Source organism: Morone saxatilis, unplaced genomic scaffold (assembly GCF_004916995.1).
Source record: "Morone saxatilis isolate NCDOM2014 unplaced genomic scaffold, NCSU_SB_2.0 Contig14, whole genome shotgun sequence".
NCBI classification, from domain to species: Eukaryota; Metazoa; Chordata; class Actinopteri; family Moronidae; genus Morone; species Morone saxatilis.
Genome location: NW_023339696.1, coordinates 3,200,192 through 3,201,773, shown reverse-complemented (window position 1 = coordinate 3,201,773; position 1,582 = coordinate 3,200,192). Strand labels below are relative to the sequence as shown.

At 36.9% G+C, this 1,582-nt stretch overlaps 1 protein-coding gene across 1 annotated transcript in view; it reads right to left on the bottom strand.

Annotated features, from left to right (window-relative positions):
- Positions 1-1,582, bottom strand: part of igf2bp1 (insulin-like growth factor 2 mRNA binding protein 1) — a 56,183-nt gene that overhangs the window by 2,198 nt on the left and 52,403 nt on the right. The window contains exons 13-15 of the mRNA XM_035655258.1: positions 1,201-1,275; positions 924-1,055; positions 672-785 (exon numbers count right to left, since the gene is read on the bottom strand). Of these exons, the coding sequence (XP_035511151.1) occupies positions 672-785; positions 924-1,055; positions 1,201-1,275 (321 nt within the window). The remainder of the gene's footprint in view (positions 1-671; positions 786-923; positions 1,056-1,200; positions 1,276-1,582) is intronic.

The following is a 1,582-nucleotide window of genomic DNA, read 5'->3' as shown; positions in this document are numbered from 1 at the left end:
TATTATATTATATTATAATATATTATATTATATTATATTATAATATATTATATTATATTATATTATATTATATTATATTATATAAGTACAAGCAAGGTTGACAGGAACATAAAATTGAGTATTGTCTGCATAAAAATGCAATGATACTCTATGCATACTAATTGTGATGAAGGGGAAGCATGTAAATTCAGTTCTATCAAGCTATTAAGTACCACAAAGAAATACCTGTCAAGAGGCAAGCCATATGACATTTGTCACTGATAAACACTATCTTTTTTTTTGGTAGCTAGCACAGCTAGGCATGATTACAGATTAGCCCTATGTGGCTACCACATGGGCATAGCCTTTTGGACAATTAATAATGACAAAACCATAGAATTGTTGAACTATGTGTGACATTACTTTTACAAAGTTGTATTTGTTATGTTACAGTAACTACCTAAAGTGTTAAATGTGCAACATTATTTTAATACTTATAAGAAGTGGTAACACTGGTCTATGGTGGAAATTCACAAGGTTTTGATAATAATAATATGCATTCATAACTTTTCTACCAAGATATGTTGTTGAATTTTCATGGGGTACGTAATCATTTATGACACTAGTTTCATGCTCTTAAATTGACTAAATTATATGTTGAAGCCTACTGAGGCTACAGAGAGGAGGAGTACCTGGCTGGCGTAGAAATGTCCATTGATTTTGACGATGACCTGGTCATTTTCATCAGGTGTCTGTTCCCTGGGGACCACCACCTCAGCTGCTGTCAGGTTCTGCAGCTCATTCACCTGAAGACACACATTCAGGCTACTTTAGGAGGAAGTGATCATTTTATATAATGTTGTTGGTTTGAGGTTAATTTTCAACTAGGCAACCAAGGCACGCTATGCTAGACAGAACTCAAGTGTAAGGTTCAGGTGGTTTACCGTCTTGCCTCCCTTGCCAATGACCCTTCCTGCAGCAGCAGCGGCCATCTTGATGTGAGTCTCCAGTTTGACCTCCTCCTTTGGACCAAAGAAGTTCTCTTCCTTCAGTTTGCCATAGATCCTGCCCTGGGCCTGCAGGAGAGATACAAAGAGGTTAATAATCCATTTTAATATTGTCTCAACCATGGTTTCTTCCTCAAGTAAGGGTCCAATTAAGATACTACGAAACTAAATGGGACAAATATTAATCAGATGGTTATGTGTTGAAAGTGTTTACCTTAAACTGAGCCTCAGGGGGTCCTGTCACAATCACCATCCTCATTTTAGAGTCAGGAGATTCAGCTGGGGCGATCTGGAGTAGAGAAAAGATACATCACTGACTGCCAAGGGTGTAGGTTTTGTTACAAAAGTGTGGTGACACAATGCAGTCATAGGTTCTTCAAGAAAAACATATTATTGTGCTTTTACTAGTACTGGTAGTCTAATAAAATAATTAGAACAAGTAGTCTGTATGTAACCAGGAAGAGGCAGAAACTCCCTGCTGACTAAGGGTGGCTTCAATGATTATACAAGCATTTTTATAAACTGAGAGCTAGATTTTAGCAGTTGGACAGTAAGAGGATGCTTTAGTGTAATTTTTTTTGCACTGCTATTGGAGT